The 14,658-nt window shown below is 35.3% G+C and overlaps 1 protein-coding gene and 1 pseudogene across 2 annotated transcripts; one reads left to right on the top strand and one right to left on the bottom strand.

The window, feature by feature from the left end:
- On the top strand, window positions 1–8,758 carry LOC127805030 (heavy metal-associated isoprenylated plant protein 39-like). 2 transcript variants are annotated; one of them, XM_052342194.1, is made up of 3 exons: window positions 1–284; window positions 3,892–3,961; window positions 7,901–8,758. In XM_052342194.1, exons 1-3 carry the CDS (start codon window positions 279–281, stop codon window positions 8,260–8,262), a joined length of 438 nt encoding a protein of 145 aa, XP_052198154.1. In that variant the 5' UTR covers window positions 1–278; the 3' UTR covers window positions 8,263–8,758. The 2 variants fall into 2 exon arrangements, with proteins under 2 accessions (XP_052198154.1, XP_052198153.1); XM_052342193.1 differs by having other exon boundaries at window positions 3,889–3,961; window positions 7,901–8,755.
- Window positions 8,759–10,570: 1,812 nt separating this feature from the next.
- LOC127804525 (1-aminocyclopropane-1-carboxylate synthase 1-like) lies at window positions 10,571–12,941 on the bottom strand (annotated as a pseudogene).
- Window positions 12,942–14,658: the final 1,717 nt, after the last annotated feature.

Raw genomic sequence — 14,658 nt, 5'->3', positions numbered from 1 at the left:
CAAACAAGCCCTACCCTGCTCCCAGCCGTCTGATTTCTAGTTTGAATCGTGCCCTCTGTCTCTCTCTCTACGCTTTTTACATTTCTTGGGTCTTTAGGGTTCTGGGGTTTTGTTGCAGTTCCATTCGCAAACCTCTCCAACGTTTTCAACGAGGCAAGAAATAATTGCAGTTTGCTTTCTATTTGTTGTCTCCTCGAGTTCTGAACATTCTTCACCTCTCTGGTTACCGATTCCCGACTCCATTTGCAGTCGCATCCCTTAAGAAGCCCTGGAGGAAAATGAAGGTTGGTTGTTCAGTTCCCTTCATCTCTTTGCTTATGGGCCGGTTGGTTCCTTGATTCGAAGCTCTTTCATTTTGTTTTGTTCTGTTCTGATCTGTAGCCACTTTAAGGCTTCACGATGCTGTTGCTTCTGGGTTTCTTTTCTCTGAATCATAATACTATTCCCTTTTGATGCCCAATTTTTGTCTCCTGAACTATTGTGGGTTTTTCGTGGAGTAGAATTTTCTGGTACTTTCTAGAATTGTTTGATGGGTGTATGTGAGATCTTGAACTGGGTTGGTTTGATTCTGCGAATAAGTGGTAGATTCTCTGATTTCAATCGATCAGGAATGGTTAACTGCTGGATCTTTCTTGTTCCTATTTTGATTGTGTTGGTTTTGATCATGCTGCTCCAATTGGGGAGTAGAATTTTCTGGTACTTTCTTGACGCAACGTGTGAAAAAAACATAACAAATAAATTCTTGGAAGAATAAATTTCAATGGCCAAAACTTGACTTTTAAGAAGACGCAAAAATAACAATGTTTTCCTAAGAAAATTCAAATAAGTTGCTAAAATTTGATTGAAAAAAACTTAATTTCAAATTCTAAATTCTAGGCATATTTATAGTATTTGGCTTATCCAAATTCATCTAATATTTGTAAACAAAATTCAACTAGAATTTTAATAGAAATAAATCATAATTAAAATTCAACTAAAATTCTAATAGAAATGAAACCTAATCAAACATGAAATAGAATTCTAAATCAAGTAAAAATATGAAATAGAAACATGAAGTAGAATCCTAAATCAAGTAAAATTTTAAAATTTAAGAAGTATTAAAATATTGTTCCGAGGCTACTATTCTGGTGATACTGTTCCGATTTGGTCAGGTTGGACTTAGGCCTGGTTTTAATTGGTGACCGCATCATTCACCTCCACTTAAGAAAAAATTCGACTTTGAATTTTGATCCGAGTAGGACAAATCCACATTCAGCAAGTACAAAGAGAGATTAGCCACATTGAATGTTTAGAAATATCCATATGATTAGGCAAATCCATAACATAAGCATTATCATTGGTCTTCTTTGGAATCTTGTAAGGACCATACTTCTTTGGCTTGAACTTGTTCTGCTTTCTTGCTGAAATCCGTTCCTTCTTCAAAAATATCATGACTTCATCTTCAACCTCAAATACCTTATGCTTCCTATACTTGTCAGCTGTTGCCTTGTGCTTTTTATTTGTGCAACTTTTGCTGACATCTTCTTGAACCGCTTGAACTTTTCTACCAAGGGAATATGATCAAAGACATTTCTCCCCTTGTTAGCCCTATCTTTGTTGACATGGGTCCTTATTGTTAGATTAAGGACGTCAAACATTCCACCTTGAGTGCTTCTCTAATCTGATAAATTTTATTACAGGTCCTCTTCTCATTAGCTTTCTTGATTTTGATTTCTCAACAGTTTTCGAATTCATTCATAGATTTTTCTCGCCTGGAGAAGCATTCTTTTGCAATTGTTTTGAATATAGGCTTATTCCATGACTACCAGTAGTCTCTCCATCACCTAAAGTATTGATGCTTGAATTCTTCTTTGGTCCAAACACTTGATCAGCTATAGCATCAGCTGTTACAACATTCTTAATTTCGGAATCTAATTTCAGATTAATATCAAAAACAATTGCACTACTCAAGTTAACTAGCCTGGGAGATCCAACACCCTTATCCACAAAGAGACCCATGTGACCATCTTGCTTTTGCAATTGCGAAGGTGAATATGTTCCTATTGCCTTCGATTCAACCATGTCAGAGCTTAAATAAACTGTAGAAGGATTTGCTACCATGACCTCCATCTCCTTTATAGTCGCAAGCTGAAAAGAAGAAACGCCACCATCCTTGGGTTGCGAAGCAATGTCTGAGCCTTCGAGATTGGAAAATAACCCAGTATGAGTCAATAACCTTGGAGTTTCTGTCATGTTAGCAGCATAAATTAGACCTGAGTTTGCAAACATTGAGATTGCTGGGACAACAGAATCTTCGAAATCAAGCTCCAAACTCATCGAAAAGTCATTCTTTAGTTTATACTCATCGTTTCCCCAATGGTTGTGTTGCTGTGCATTCTCCTAACCCCTTTACCACTAGGGTTGGCTATCATACGACCACGATCATCCTCATCGTCGCTATCATCCATCATTGGTCTTCTAGGATTAATGAGGACATGATTAATGGCTGGTCTTCCCGGTTTAACATAGCCGGCTTGATTCACGCCATTAGTCCGATTTCGATTATCCTTAACTCATTGTAAAGCACCCAGTTGGTTGCGGATTCGCTCCAACTGCTGTTCCATTGTAGAGTTATTTCCCGTTGTTCTTCGATTGCTCTCCAAATCGCGGGCAACCCCCAATCACCGTCACGAGGCTGGCTACTACCGTTACCTTTAAGATTGGGCATCTGATTGGTTAATGAACCACTTTGATACCACCTGAAGTAACGTGTAGCGCGTGTGTGAAAAAAACACACAAAATAAACTCTTGAAAGAACAAACTTCAATGGCCGAATGTTGGCTTTCAAGAAGACGTAAAAACAAGAATGTTTTGCTAAGAAAACTCAAATAGGTTGCTAAAATTTGATTGAGAAAAACTTAATTACAAACTCTAAATTCTAGGCATATTTATAATTTTTGGCTAATCCAAATCCATAAAATATTTGTAAATAAAATTTAACTAGAATCCTAATAGAAATATATGCTAATTAAAATTCAACTAGAATTCTAATAGAAATAAAACCCTAATCAAATATGAAATAAAATTCTAAATCAAGTAGAAATATGAAGTATAATCCTAAATTAAGTAGAAACATAAAGTAGAATCCTAAATCAAGTAGAATTCTAAAATTTAAGAAGTATTAAAATATTGTTCCAGCGCTACTATTCTGGTGATACTGTTCCGATTTGATCAGGTCGACCTTAGGCCGGGTCTTGATTGGTGACCGCATTATTTCTAGAATTGTTTGATGGGTGTATGTGAGATCTTGAACTGGGTTGGTTTGATTATGTGAATAAGTGGTAGATTCTCTGATTTCAATCGATCAGGAATGGTTAACTGCTGGAACTTTCTTGTTCCTATTTTGATTGCGTTGGTTTTCATCATGCTGCTCCAATTGGGGAGTAGAATTTTCTGGTTCTTTCTAGAATTGTTTGATGGGTGTATGTGAGATCTTGAACTTTGTTGGTTTGATTCTGTGAATAAGTGGTAGATTCTCTGATTTCAATTGATCAGGAATGGTTAACTGGTGGATCTTTCTTGTTCCTATTTTGGTTATGTTGGTTTTCATCATGCTGCTCCAATTGGGGAGTAGAATTGTCTGGTTCTTTCTTGAATTGTTTGAAGGTGTATGTGAGATCTTGAACTGGGTTGGTTTGATTCTGTGAATAAGTGGTAGGTTCTCTGATTTCAATCGATCAGGAATGGTTAGCTGCTGGATCTTTCTTGTTCCTATTTTGATTGTGTTGGTTTTCATCATGCTGCTTCAATTAGGTTACAAATAATTATATTATTAATAAAAGAATGAAAATAAATAATAAATTATTAGCTAGTTTTGGTTCTGATGGATCTGTTTACTTGTTCTAGCAGAAGCTTGTCTTGAAATTGGATTTACATGATAAGGATAAGAGCAAGGCCCTGAGGATAGTCTCTGGACTTGCAGGTAACGATCTGGTTTTTCCAATTTCCCTATATCCTAATTTGTTTCCCTTTATGGTGCTAAGAAAACCACAAAGAAAATGAAAGTTAAAGGAAAAGGGCAAGGGAAAAGATGGCAACAATCATGTTTCTTCTTCTGTGTACTTGGAAGGATGTACCCTGGAAAGGGTTACTCTCTCTTGAATTCTTCTCATTCTTCCACAGAATCAATCATGCCAGTCTTGAAACAATAATTATGCTCCTAAATCATTTTGGGTACTTAACTAAGTTATTACCCAATTTTGCGATTTTGCTTCTCTTGCAAAAGGATTATAGCAAAAGTTTGATCACAAAATGCATTTGATTTTGATTATAGGTTGTAGCACGACGAGGCTGCAATAATCCTGTAAAACTTTTGAGTCATTTCATTGGATTTTTCTCCTTTCAACTTAATGAATATTTTGCTGGGCTATCTCATTTGTTTGAGGATTAGGTATACCAGTTTTGTTTTGATAGGCTAGTGGGAAAATGAATTGACACAGAGTATGACATGTAATGCCTCGTTTCCACTTATAGGTGTTACTCGCAAACAATCATCTGAATTGCTCACATATTCTGTTATTTGAGAAGGGCAAACTATATTTCAAGGTGAAACGTCCTAGGTGGGAATTAAGCTTCGTCATTCTCTTCTCTCAATGCCAGAATCGACTAGAAAATTGGGGTTTATGAATATCACACTCTTCTAACTAATTCCATTTAAATTGCCCCAAACCCCTTATTATTTCAATTCTTTCTCTTTTCCAAATATTTCATCGGGGTCCATAACATTCAAAATTTTCTTTTACCATCAAATCCAAGCTAATCCATTTATTTATCCCAATTTCAAGGAGAATACTCTTTCTTTCTATTTTTTCAAAGATTGAAAATTTTGCCAAAATTTCCCAAAATAGCCCTTTTTTCAAAAATGATTTCGGGCCTCAACACTCCTTTCTCCTTTTCTTATCCATAATTTTTTTTTTAAGGAAAATTTAGCCGGCAACGCCCGGGGCCCTGTTGGTTGTGCGAGCTGGCCGCGCGCGTAGCTGCGCGGCCGTGCCTGTTGCACGTGTGCGCCCTGTGCAGTGTTCTAAAACGCGCTAGGCGTTAGTCGGGCGCCAGGTTAGGGCCTAGCGCTTAGGCGGTTTAGAAAAATTGTTGATTTTTTTTATATTTTTCAATTTTATGATGTAACTTAATATTATTTTTAATTAAATCATAGTTAAAAGTGACATAAAAATATATATATCTAATATATATAAATAGAAATATATATATATCTACGTATAAATAGAAATAAAGAAATATATATATCTAATATATTTAATATATAAATAAATATATATATATATCTAACCTATAAATAAAAAATTTAAATAACATACAAAACCCTAATACTAATCCCAACAGTGCCAGCGCGCGCGAGGAGGTCGCGATGGAGCTTGAGGCAGCGAGGAGATACTAGTGGCGGCCTTGGGCTGAGAGGAGTATGAGAGGGCGACGGCTGAGAGGAGTATGAGAGGCTTCAGAATCAACGAAAGGTAACATTTAAACACAAAAATTAGGCGTCCCAGGCGGCGCCTAGGCTTCGTCGCCGCCCGATTAATCGGGCCGGTGCCTAAAGGGGCCGTCTAGGCCATATTCGCGGCGGCCAGGGGCCGCCTAGCGCCTCTTTGGCGCCTAGGCGAGCCTAGGCCGATTTTTAGAACATTAGCCCTGCGCCTGCTGCTGCATCCTCTTGCCTCCTATTGCCCTGACGTTCGCAAAATACCCCCCTTTTTTTTTTCTTTGGGGCTTCCAAGCCCTTTTTTTTCAGAAAATAAAAACAATAAATATATAACAAAATTTGGCCATTTTGCACTCCACTTCGAATCTTTAGCCTCCAAAGCCTTCCAACAACTTTTATTCAAATTTTTCCTTGAAGCCACAACATGAACCATGATACACATGGCATCAACACCATATTTATACAACATAACCTCCCCACTTTTCACAAAAGCTTACACAAAAAAATAATACTTTTACATTCACTCATGGTGTTTATTACAACATGAATCAAATATAACAAAATATGTTTTCAAAAGCCATACAATGATCTTGGATCTTCGTTCTCATGCATACACATGTTATCTTATCTTTGTCTTGACTTTTCCCATGCCTTGACAACCTATATGTGAGGGTAAAACCTCATGAGTTATCAAGCTCGGTCCAATGACAATAAGCATGAATATGAATATAAAATGTGATGCCAATGCATGCAATGCAATAAAGTTAGGACTTCCACATCCTCACAACTACCTTGGTTTGAGGTTTTAACCTACCTTACCCCATACAACCTCATGGCCATAGGTCATTGAACACAAATAACATGCCAAAGTACACATGAGTTCATGAACCATACTTATAATTTTGCGAGCCACCGTCCCATGGGGCTATCCCTTACCTTAACACCATTTTGAAGGCTTCAAGAATAATTTTAGCTCCTCAAGACCCTCTTTGCTTCCAACACCCTAGAAAAAAAAAAAAAAATCATCTTTAGACATTAAAAACTTTCTTGAAGACTAGAAGATGAAGGAGCAAGAAGACTATCTTATTTCTTTTACTTCACTTATTGTAAATCAATACAAGAGCTTACCTCTTTTGGATTCATCTCTTCCTTCTCTTTTCTTCTTCTGCAAAGCTCATCAAATGGGAACAATTTGAGCACAAAGCTCTCCTTCCCCTTTTATACTTCTTCCTTTTTCTCATTCTTAATATCTCAAATTCAAGACTTGATCTTAGCCCTTGATTTCCCTTTGCTTTTAGAGAGGAAATCTCAACTATTGAACAAGCACAATCTAAGTGCTTTGATAGGATTTAATCATAGCCTTTAATTTAATTTGGAGATTAAATCTCCACCACTCATCCTCTCTTCTCTTGAAATTTCTAAACTCATTTGGCAATCCATGCCAACTTAGAACCTTTAGTTCCATCCCTAGGATCTCTTCCAAATTTTCAAGACCAAATCTCCACCCTTGGATCATCTTGGTCTTTCATTCCAAGATTAACCATTTTCCTTATTTATTTAATTTGGCTAATTTCACCCCATCACATGAGTGATCACTTGAGAGACATATATAATTTTTTTCCCATTTAATTTAATGAGATCATTTTTCATCATTTATGCTTGACCATTTTTCATCTCCTTTATGGATTTTCTTTTAATCCAACACAATCATTACATTTATTAATGCTTACAATACCAATTTCTCTTTTCTTTTGACATTATTTAATTCCACTTTTCTCTTGGAGCAGAATTTGCCAAGTGTCACCTTTAGACACAAGCCTTTGCCTCCAACTCCAAGCTTCCATCTCAACCATCCATTAATTATAACATAATTTACCAATTTAGGAAAAATCAATTATCTTCTCTCATAATTGAATATTTTCTAATTTTTTTATTTTTCATAATTTAATTACTTTAAAGAATTTCACTCCAAATTACTAAAAATACCATTTGTGAATTATTTTTTCATTTATCTCTCCATAAATAAAAAAATAAGAAATTAATTCACTTCCATACTTAATTTCATCTAAGAATTATTTTTAATTTATTAAATTATGCTTTATTGGATTTCATTATTTAAATTACTAAAATGCCCCTTTCATAGGGTACCATTATTCTTAAAAATCCATCACTTTCTCAAGGATTTTTTTGAAAGTTTCTCATTTCCTTCCTCGTTCTCTTAACACTAGTGACACGGGGTATTACATAACATTATGATGTTTTCAGTCAAAAGCGGGCTTGATTTTGGTAGGAATTTGGCATCGTGGACTGACTTCTAGCATGCAATGAGAAGGCTAAGGGTCTTCATGAACGAGAAGGAAAAGCAGTATAAGATAGAAATGTCGAACGCAATTAACTGGATATGTGTTGTTATCTGTGTAGGAGTCAATGCTGTTGTCTTGGACATGAATGTCAAAATGTTGACAGTGATTGGAACAGTGGACCCTGTTAGAGTTGTGAGCAAATTGCGCAAATTTTGGCATACTGAAATCGTCTCAGTAGGACCAGCTAAGGAACCCGCGAAGAAAGAGGAGAAGAAAGAGGAGGGGAAGAAGGATGAACCTAAGAAAGAGGGGAAGAAGGAAGAGGCCAATAAGAAAGAAGAGAAGAAGGAACTGGGACCAACGGACGGAAGCACGTCTCACAGGCCCTACCATCCTCCCAGACCATACAGGCCATTCTTCTATCCTCAGCCACGCACATACCCTTACGAAGAGAATCGAAATGCGTGCACTATCTTCTAATTTGGTAAGATATCGAATCCTCAACTTGCTATTAGTTGTTGTTGTTGATCAGGGGCGGATTCAGAAATATATGTTGAGGAAGGTTAATTTTTTTTTTTTAAGGTATAAAATTACACATTGCAAATTTTGAGGTAGGCTGAAATTTTTTTTGATTGAATTATTATTAAAATTTATTATTTTTTAATTAAAAATTAATTTTTTAATATTAAAAAATAATTTTTAATATTAAAAATTTATTTTTAATTGTGAGGCCCATGGATCCGCCCCTGCTGTTGATGCAAATCCGAGGTCATATGCAAGAACAGAGAAGATGCTGTAGTTGGTGGTATATAGAGACAAGTTTTGTTAATTTTTCTCAATGCTAGCGTGGTGACGATGCAGTTTTTTTTTTTTTTTTCATATTCTTTCCTTTACGTGTCATTTCAGTCATCTTGGGGCCTTATACTTGATTGAGATACTTTCCTTCCAAGTTTGGATGGCAGGCTTAAGTACACATTAGCCGCCTTTTTCTAGCATTATTAGTTTTAATTTTTTATTTCTTTTTTTAAAAATCATCTCTCTTTGCAAATTTTTTATTTTTTTTAAACATTAACACTACAACCCACGAATTTTAACCTTCTCACTTTGAGGTAGGGGTGTGCAAACAATTGATTTAGTTATCTAATTAATTAAAATTCACTAATTAGTTAAATTAAATTAAGGAGTAAAATTTAATTGAATCGAATTGAATTGAGTAATTAATCCGAAAAATCAAATTAATTGGTAACCAAAAAAGTTAAATCTAAACCTTATAAACTAAATTATTAATAAATGGAAAAAACTCAAAAGTGGGGTGGGGGGGGGGGTGTTAACCAAAATAATCAATAGAAAATATATAAAATAAAAAAATAACATTATATATAAATATTAAAATAACATAAAAGTTTTTTTGATTTGATTTTTTTTTAATTAAAAAATCAAACTGAAAATGAAAAATTATAATCGGATCAAATTGATACATGAAAAAAAAAAAAAAAACTTAATTGAACTAACAAGTTCAATTGTGTCGATTAGTTTTGCTAAATTAAACTTTTGTTTGTCCCCTACTTGGAGACATTTGAACTTTAAAACTAGCATTATGGGTTCTTAAATTTTTTAAAATTAACTACTACCGCATCTCCTAAGATGGCCGGAGTGATATGGTGCAGTGACTAATTCAAGGAGCGCCATCATTAACTCTGAAAATTTTCAAAGACTAATTAGGTGAATTTAGAGTACTCTAGTTAAGTAACTAAAGTTTAAGAAGTGATTGATTAGGCCATTAATCTTATTTTTTTAATAAAAAGTTCAAATTTACCCAAAAAATCCAAAAGAAAAATCAATGCAAAAGTTGCTCATACTTACTAAAAAAAATAAGAAAACAAATATTTTTAGAAAGCTTAAATATATGTTATTAAAATTTACTTTTTTTTTTGTAAATAAATATTTCGTCAAAATAAATCTCAAAATGTCTACATCTTATGTTAGGCATACCCCAGATGTCACAAGAAAATTTGCATAAAAACGAGATATTGGATCTAAATTACCAGTATATATTTACATTTCTCCAAACAATGAAAATATATATTTTACAATTTAATGTTTGTGATATATATTTTTTATTTGTAATAAATGAATAATACTGTAACAAAAATGCGTAGCTTTTAATTGAACAATGTTCTAATAGGGTTAAGAGAGAGTCTCTTATTGTTTGCATAATATCATGCTTATTTTATAAAGAAACAGTGGCTATTGTTACAATTGTACCGTTCGTATTTCAAAGGGTAAACTAATATAATATACATTAATATAAACCCCACAATCACTTGATTGGTGGGTTGGTGTTAATTTTAATATCAAGTGATCTTTGATTCATATTGTTATATGTTTATGTCTGTTTTCATCAACAAAATTTGATGAAAAATAAAAATAAAATTGAACTGGAATAAAAATCAAGTTTAGCGACTGTAATAATAAAAATTAAAATACAACAATTAATTTATTACCAAGTGTAAAGTTTAAAAACCTTACTTAACATCAATATATTATATTCAATTTCAGGGCAGAATTGTCATATTTTCATAAAAATAAAAAAAATTGAAATAACAAAAAACTGACTATTATTTCCCATATAGAGGAAAGAGTGATAAATGTCACTAAAACTTAAGCGTATAGGGTCAAAGGTAACTCTAGACGTTCTAATAAACTCAAATAGGTTTAAGGTATAGGGTTTATATTCATACTTGCTAAAACTTGAGTATAGGGTTTAGAGTGGTGTTGGATTAATTACTTAGCTCCCCAAAAAGATTTGAATTCTCTGCAACACAACTTAAAGTGTGTCATCATCCATGAGGGCGAAGCAAACCCTAAACCATCTAGGCTCAAAGTAGTGAAAGGAAGATCTTGGAGAAACATTAAGCTTGACGTTGTCGATTATCATTTGCCACAACTCCATCTCTACCTCGAACGTCTGTTCCCTAAGTAGCCGTTGAGGATCCACCAAGCATAAGAGCTCTCAATTGCTTCTCAGACAGTTGATCCCAACTTTTGCTAGCCTTTCGGTGAAGATCCTATGCCTTTTTTCCAGCCTTTTTGAGTTCCCAATTAGAAATTTGTCTACGATGTTCGTTGGAAAACATCGAAGCCAAGGGATGTTGGGTTTGCGAAGAGACCAAGCTGAACCTAGACATTTTCAAATTGCACTTCACCACTACATCATTATAGGAATAGAAGATGCCGACTCTGAATCCAAAGAGCCCTAGGTCTTTGGAGAGGCTGTAAATGATGTGGATGGAGCTGGTGTTGATGGTAGCTGTTTCTTGGACAATTTCAGAGAGGCTTATGAAGTTTGGAGGCTTAAAAACAATGGCAGAGTAGATTTCGTTGGAGACGAGGTGAATGTTCTTATCGGTGATGAAGGCAACGAGGCTTTCAAAGGCTTGCATGTCGAGGATGGTGCCCAGTGGGTTGGAAGGATTGCTTATGATCAAGTCTTTCACATTGATCTTGGCTTATATGGCTCTCTCATATGCTTCCTCTAGAGCTTTTCTCTTGATTTGGAAGTTGTTTGAGCTCTTACAGGTCACTAGAATTAGATTCACGCAAGTCTTCCACCTCAAGTCCTAGTCACATCTGAAATTCAATTCTCCAAAATTAACACATACATATATATAAATATATTCAATAATACGCTTAAAGAGTTAATATAAAGTGTCATTTCCAATAATGTTTGATTTGGCTAAAGGCCAACCACATATAACACCTGTGAGCTAAGTATAGTTTAACCACCAAGTTCGAGATGGATTGATGTAGTTCCTCGGTGCTTGGGACATCATAATATTGAACTATGAAAGAAGAAAGACATGTATGACTTGTCTTAAAATAAAAGGCTCTTGTGGGGGGAAAGTGGTCTTTTGCGATTTGAGGTAGTGTTAAAGTTTACATTTGTTAAAACCTTGTTGGGTTTTTGGTACAATAATATAAAATGTCACATGTTAAAAGAGTTCTGGAGTACCCAATAAGTTAAAACCTTTTCTAGAAGTGTTGCTCAAAATGTAAGAAGCGGGTAAACTTTTTTTTGGGTATCCATGTAATGAATAACTATTACTAACTTTTTTATTATTAATGTTAATCGTGACGCAAGAAGCATCAAAACTAGGGTGAGTACTCGATCAGTTTGATTAGTAAAGTGCACGCATTGCTGAAATTGAATAGATCAAATCTATGTCAAAAATCGAATCGAATCAACTTGATAGATTCTCAAATTGAAGAAATAAAAAAAAAACTCAAAAAATTGAACCAATTGAAAAATAAAAAATTAAAATAATAAAATAAAAAAATGACGTAGGTTTTGAAATTTCCATAAGTTTGATTGTTTCAATTTTTTCAATACAAAAAAACAATCAACTGAAAATAATTAAAATTGCTAAACTTAGAAACTAAGTTGTCGGATTTCTAAAAATGAAAAAATAATTTATATATATGTATGTATGTATGTATGTATATACCCTGGATAGTAAGGTGCAAGAACCAAGAATGCGTCGCCGGGATCGGCCAAACAGAACATGAGGAGCTCGGTGGCTCCTGTGGCGCCGCCTGCCATCACTACCCGGTTGGGATCAAATGTGACCCGCTCATTTCTCACTCTTCCCATGAACTTGGCAACAGCTTGCAGATCAAGATTTGCAACATTAATGAAGGCCCACTAGTAATTAACATTTCGATTAACGATCACAATTAACAGGATATTCACACATTTCTAAACTTCAACAAGCCATGATAGTCCTGAAAGACGGCAACGTCCTCGAATTCATTCACCCCTTCGCCAGGGCAAATCGACGCTTTTGGGTTCTTTCTAATCCAGTCTTTGATCAGGTCAAAAGACGGTTGCAAGCAATAATTAAGAACCCACATTACTAATCATGTATATCGGTTAGATCACAACCATGATTGAGTTTAATCAGTGCATTGATCGATGATGGAAAAACCTGGTTTTTTGCGAGACCCATTTGGATGATTCCATTAGGGTTCTGAGTGGGGTGAAAAAGGTTGGCATCGTAGGCCTTCCACTCGTCAAAGTGGGGAGAGTTTTCTCCATGTCCGTCACCGGCGGCCTTCTCCGACAGAACCTGCCAGTGATTCGCAACTTCCACTGAACCCATTTAATTTCTTTCAATATATATCAATAGAGAGAGAGAGAGCTAGAACTTGCAAAGCTAGAGCAATGGAGAGATCGATGAAGAGATGGGATGGCAGCTAGGATGGCATATATATATATATATATAACATATATAGATATACGGCGAGGAAGACAAAAAAGTCGCCTTTTTTCAAAGTTCAAAAGCTTGGAAAGTTGATAAGGAATTGTCGAACGTAAGACAACTCATGTTTCAGGGCACCACGTGAAGAAGAAGAAGAAGAAGAAGAAGATGAGCATCAACAAAAACTAGAACATCAGTTAATCATCATCATCATCATCAGCAGCCACACAGCCACATTCATTCAATTACTGTCAATTAATTCATCTTATTTCTTAATTAACATTGGTTTTACTTCCATTAACGGAAGCTTCAATGCTGGTTCAAAATGGAGTAGGAGCAGCAATAACAGCTTGAGAACCTAGAGAAAGGGTTAAGGAGGACGAGATGGTTAATTAGTTGATCCGACTTTGTTGATTATAGGTTAATCTATCCTTAATTAATTGCATCTGATAACATAAGAGAGTGTATACATGGTCGTGGGGTTTGAAGGTCCATCCCACATGCAAATCGTTTTTTGCAAAGATCAATGCCTTTCACGGTCCGAAATAATGAAGACAACTTTTCTATGATACGACACTTTTTTTTTTTTTTTATTTATGTCTTATGTGGCATAGATAACAACTTTATTTTACTCTTAATTAAGGTAAGGACTTAAAGAAACCATTCTCAATAGTTGAAATAAAAAATATTGATGCTTTTGTACATTAAGGATCAAATACCATAACTTTTTTTTTTAATTATTGAGAGAACACGACAAATCAATTAGTCTATTCAAATATAGTTAACTAATCATTCATGTGACATGTCACTTGTAACAAACGTGTTCATACGCACGCTAATCTTCTATCATGATAAGGATTTAATGCAATAATTTTTAATGATTGACATATCAAATTTTGATATTTTACATATCAAAGATTAAATGTTATCCTTTAATTGTTGAGGGCAAGGTCGTTAAAATAAAGATTTTTAGTCTAATTAAAAGAGGGCGGTGATGGGTCTTCTGATAGCATAGAAAGAGATGAGTTTTATTACGTGCACTCGGTTAAACGGCGGGTTACGTTACCCGCCATTAAATACATAACTCGTTAAATTTAAAAGCGACCGCATTTTCAAAAAGGAAAATCAAATCGGATGAAACGGTCGGACAATACAATTTAATATTAATATAATGGTAGCGCTTTTGCTATTCCCAATGAAGCCCGCCATTCCTTCTTCGCCATGACCCACGATAGGCTACAAAAAGCAAAACCCCATATCCAAACACTACAACCAGATCAATCTCTTACTCGTCGTCAGTCCCCACAATCCAGACACCACAACCAGACCGAGCTCCGTTCTTGCTTATCGTCGGTCCCCACAATCCAGCCCTATCTCGGCTTCAACCCCACTTGTGCCCACCATCCAGTCTGCTGCTAAAAGATCGGAGACCGTCACAACCCACCAGTCGGCTTATACCGTGGACCACTGCACATCATACCTCCCACATGGAGCCTATTGTGACCCACCATCAATAAGAGCGACACACACTGCCTTACGTGAAGAGCTGCCTGCTGGATGTGGAGTCGCTACCGAGTATAGTAAGCAGCCGACGAGGTAAAATACTTACTGTCCCCTC

This window comes from Diospyros lotus, chromosome 6, assembly GCF_014633365.1.
Source record: "Diospyros lotus cultivar Yz01 chromosome 6, ASM1463336v1, whole genome shotgun sequence".
NCBI lineage: Eukaryota > Viridiplantae > Streptophyta > Magnoliopsida > Ericales > Ebenaceae > Diospyros > Diospyros lotus.
This window is presented reverse-complemented; position numbering and strand designations above follow the sequence as displayed.

Excerpts from the sequence above, each read along its gene's own strand:
- LOC127805030 (XM_052342193.1), top strand. Across the intron at positions 3,962-7,900 it reads GATAGTCTCTGGACTTGCAG|GAGTCAATGCTGTTGTCTTG; the intron begins GTAACGATCTGG and ends TTATCTGTGTAG.